This window comes from Charadrius vociferus, unplaced genomic scaffold (assembly GCF_000708025.1).
Source record: "Charadrius vociferus isolate BGI_N301 unplaced genomic scaffold, ASM70802v2 scaffold59, whole genome shotgun sequence".
NCBI classification, from domain to species: Eukaryota; Metazoa; Chordata; class Aves; order Charadriiformes; family Charadriidae; genus Charadrius; species Charadrius vociferus.
The window spans coordinates 2331820-2336847 of NW_009661371.1; the positions used below are offsets into that span (position 1 = coordinate 2331820).

The window sequence follows — 5028 nt, forward strand, 5'->3', positions numbered from 1 at the left end:
GTGGATCACTTCAGTCCTTTACCATGACATCTGCATTTTCAGCCATGTGCTTTGGCATCTAATGCTTCATCTGGCACAGGACTTGTTTAGGTCAGTCAAACATTTATACAGTAACAGGACAGCAATTTTGATATTTGTGACTATCATCAGCTAAAGTATTTAGTATTTTCTGCATTGCTCAAGTAACTCATACATATCAAGAAACAGAACCATTTCTCAATTCTAGCCTACCCTGATGCCTCTCTGTATTCCTTACAGATGCTCTTCAGCTACCTTTTATACATGTTAGAAGAAAAGCATCTGACATTTTATGAGGAATAGCCCTATCAGCAATGCAAAGTTCAAGTCTAAACCAGGAAGTTTTAGATCCTCAGTTTTCCTTTCCACAAGGCCCCTTTTCTTTTGTTTAGGCATCCACATTTTTGCCAACATTTGAAAAATGTTGTACGTATTTATGCTGGAATTTTCAAAGCCACCAAGAGGATTTGGATGCCAGACTGCAGCTCTTTTTAATGAGATCTGAATATCCAAATCCATACACAGAATGAATATACATTAAGCTTTGTATACGTGCTAGCGAACAGCTAGCAGCTATGCAACACCCAAAAATACTCAATTTGATTCCGCAACACCTTAGTTATTCGAACCAGATCATCTACAGGGAACTAAGCTACATACTGCCATAGTGAGTTGGTTCTGTTGTGCCAGATACCGAGAGCAAGAAGCTGCAAAGCCATTTCACTTGCAAAGTAAGCCAAATTCTAAATATAAACCTTCCACCACAGTATATTCAATTACAAAGTCACAACTGCCTCCTATTCCAATTAGTGTTTTACAGGATTTTAGGGAACACCACCCTCCATTCTCAGCCAACCAGTGCCAGTTCCCTCCCTGCAAAGATTCCTCTGTGTCCTTCACCCCCAGAGGGACAGTTTTCAAGGAATGATGTAGTCAGCACACACTGAGAGGAGGTCTAATCCCAACGGTCTCGCACGCCTATGACGGCCAGCTGGATTGCCAGTTGGCATTTGACTCCAGGAGATGTGGAATTATAAAGCCATACGGGCACAATCATGAGTCTGGTGCTATCTGGTTTTGTAGTCACATTTTTTGTCAGGGCAGCATTTTTTGGCTTATAGGTCTCCCAAAGAGAAGAGTTAAACATTGTTCTTCAGGAAGCAACATGTCACTCAAAGAAAACAAGTGACATATAGCACAGAGAATTGATGGCAGCCAAATACAAATGATAGTAGGAATCGGCAGTGCAACAGACAGCACAAGGGTTCATTTTTATTGGAACTATTTTTATCTAAAACTGCTTTAGGAACAATACCTGTCTTCAGCTGAAGATAAAATACAAACTAAATATGGAATTGTGTAAACAACTAGTGTTTTTAGCATCATTTTAGAAAATAGGTATATATATTTATAATCTGTAAATGATGGATTCCCTAAAACTATGAAGGTTTTTCCTCTTTGCACAGGAATCTGCTTGAACATCAATTTAATGATTACTACTGGTAGATGGAATTTTGATATCCATTTGGTAGTGATTTACACCAGTGTTTTCAAGGCTGCCAACAAGCAAATCCAGAAGGCAGGCAGCCAAGATTCCAGAAGAGACAACTGTCTTTTATTTTATAGCTTATGCATTTTGAGCTTAATATGATTTTCCACTAACAAGTTCTGTACCTTCTCCAAAGTGCTAAAACTGGTGTGCAGAATTGCAAAGTAACACAGCCTCTTCAAGGCAAGCTAATATTAAACTCATGGTAAATTATAGAAGTTATACTGTTTACTTAGGGGAAAAAAAACAGTAAGGTTAAAAGAACTACACATGATTTACTGCAGACACTTGTTTCAATGGTCACATTTTTAAGCTTTACTATACATGAAACAACGATGTACCAGCTAAGTGTTGTTTCCCATTTGATAAAGAATGAGCAAATACATTAGAGACAAGGAAAAGATTGCTGTTACATTTAAGAGGAGCACAAAGGATGCATTGGTTGTATCATGCACTTGATAAATAGGATGCAATTCATAGCAAATCTTTTCAGAAAGACATCAAAAACAAGCTGCATTTGAAGGAGCAAAAAGGGCACAAACAGAAACAGGGTTTTCTCACTTTTCAAGAACTATAGGAAGCGGGCACACGTTAGCATGTGTCCAAATCTTGTGCTAAATATGATGACTGAATACTTTCTAATGATTTCTAATGTAGATAGTATTCCATTCGCAGCAGCAGTATCAGTGAAGAAAAAGCTACTCATCCATTAGCCTAGAGTCTATACATGAAATAAGGTCCTAGCTACCACTTCCTAACCATCAATGTGAAAGATCAAACACAGTTTTGCTGTGTAAAGTATTTATTTTTCCACTGATCACCTATTGGAAAGGTGACCCCTATCAGGACAGCATGTGCTTATTGCTCCTCAGAGCAATAGCTACCACTTGACCATTACCACCAGAAACTAAAATCAGATTAGCTAAGTTGTTAACGATATAGAGAAGGCATTTCTGTATGCCATGTGCGCCTCCTGAAATTATAAATGCACAGAACTGAACACCACAAAGAACACCTCTCATTCTGTTAGAAATTACTTTGCAAGTTAAGACATATAAGTCAAAACTGAACAGGCTGTAGATAGCATTATCTTAACAGGTAGAGAACAATATTCATTCTGAAATAATGACCCTAAACTGATACTCCATGTTCAGATATGAACTGGGAATGACTCTTCTTCTTTGCATCCCTCTTCCTGGCACAGATTTTTGTGTGACTATAAAATTTACCATCCTGTCTCCTTTCTTAGTAACATTTGTCTCTCCTGATGAATTCCTGAGCTACGTCTCATTTCACACACCATGGCAGTACAAAAAAAAAATGCCAGCTTTAAAAGAAGCGCTCTTGCATAGCAGCATGGATCCTGTTGCATGATAGTACAGCGCAGGTGCAGCCTTAGAAACAGGATGTTATTCACAGACAGGTTATGAGCCCACAGGCTGCAAATCTTGACATGCATGACTGAGGAAACGACACAAGCCACTGCACACATGATGCTGACCCCACAAGAAGACTCAGTCTAACCGCACTGTATGCTTTTCCTCCACCTGTTATGACCTGTACAATATATACCTCTGTACACAGCCAACTTGTAACAGATTCCCAGGCACCAACTGGACCCTTCCCTATAACCCAGTTTTAATACGCACGATGCAAAAGACTTTTAAATATACACTGAAGAGAAACCAGAGTTACTCTAGATGTATTTTCTGTGTATTTTATTGATCTGATACAATATACAAGCATACACAGCAGTATAGGCATGTGTATGTGCCTGGATATATATACATACACAAAATGCCACATGTATGATACATACAACAAACAAGGCCAGATTTTCTGGTCTTGCAGAGATATGCCCAGGACAGGACCAAAGACCAGCGTGGAGGCATATAAGCCCTTCAGAAGTGTAATACTGCCTATTCTTACAGAAGCCTGGGGGCCAGGACAGATTCTGTAATAGGACAGAAAGACAATAGGTATCTATTTTAGGTCTAGTAATAGAGAAGATGGTTGCTTTTATCTTACCACTGGTTATTCTGTTTTCCAAGGGTGATCCGTTGTTACTCAGATAATCGTGACTCACTGACTTTACATCGGAAGATAAATGGAAGGTGCACAGAAACTGTTAAGTGGGATTCCACAGCAAAAAGATAGCTAATAAAGCCCACCAGGGAGCCACGGCAGATGATGTAATTGCACCAGGCCCAACAGGTTGTTGGGACGCAGAGGCTGAGGTGTGGGAAGTCTGGGCAAACACTTGATAAACAGCTCAATAGGAATCCTTGCTTTATTCTTTGCTCACCCCTAATCCTGTTGTAATTACACATCCATCTAGTACCCTCTTTAATACCACCACAGAAGCGGTCAGAAATCACCAGCATGCTAATAAAGTTTTCCCACAGTAAAGAATTACTACCATTTATTTGTTATTGACATATTTTATGAGGAAAACAGTAAAACTGGTCAAGTTGGTTATCACGCACCTGGCTGTACGATTTACATAGGAAACCACAGTTGTTGGGAGCTGAAATAGGAGAAGCCTCATGGCCTCACAGTGTATTCTGGGAAGAACAAGATGGATAGTTACCAAGTTTGTGGCTATTTGATATTTTAACATTTCCAGCTCATAAAAACAGAAATAGTATTGGTGATATAGCTCTGACAGGCATATTTTGCTTGTTCAACAATAACAAAATACATTTGAACCCATACTTTTTAACATAAACTACTGTCAGTCAGTAACCTAGACCTGAATTTCTTCCTCTGTTGCAAGTTCATGGCTTGGATCAATAAGACATGTTCCTATCATTTTCCCATCAGACATTACTGGAGAAACAGTAGGCGTCTGCATGGTAAGTAAAGAGAGAGAAGGAGAAAAACTGGGGGTCATGGTTGGTGGAGGATACCCAAGATTATGGATAAGGGGAGAACGAGGGTTAAATGCTTGCCCTGATATTATATTGGGCATTCGTGGTGGCACTGTCCTTATGCCAGGCTGAGCTACAGATGTTATCAAGGGAGGTGGGAAAACAAGAGATTTCTTCTCCTTAGGGAAGCTATGAATGTGTATGTTTTCATCTTTCAGTTTTGCAATATCATTAAACACTGAGGCAAGAGGCTGAAATCTGGGTTCCCAGCTGAGCACATAATCCCAATTATAACCAGCTCTGAGATCCTCATCAGAGGTGCCAAGAGTTGCAAGCGAATCATACCCAGAGTCCTGTCTATCTGCCATCAAGACGTATTCTCTTGTGAGGTCTGCCATTATGTCTTTCTCTTTTATTCCGATTTTCTTAAGTGTTTGAGATAATGTTTTATGTGTGTAGGCTGTGTCACAGGCTTCTTCTCTACCTTCTCCTTTAACGGCCTGCATGCTCTCCATGCTTTGCATGGTAGCCACGACATCCGTTTCTCCAGACTGGCAGGGGGGCCGATCAGACTCTCCTTGGGGCCCCCGA

General features: G+C 40.0%; 1 protein-coding gene across 1 annotated transcript in view; it reads right to left on the reverse strand.

Moving 5' to 3' along the window:
- Positions 1–4313: 4313 nt before the first annotated feature.
- Positions 4314–5028, reverse strand: part of DCHS2 (dachsous cadherin-related 2) — an 80162-nt gene continuing 79447 nt past the window's right edge. Inside the window, exon 23 of the mRNA XM_009893767.1 lies at positions 4314–4988. Within this exon, the coding sequence (XP_009892069.1) occupies positions 4314–4988 (675 nt within the window). The remainder of the gene's footprint in view (positions 4989–5028) is intronic.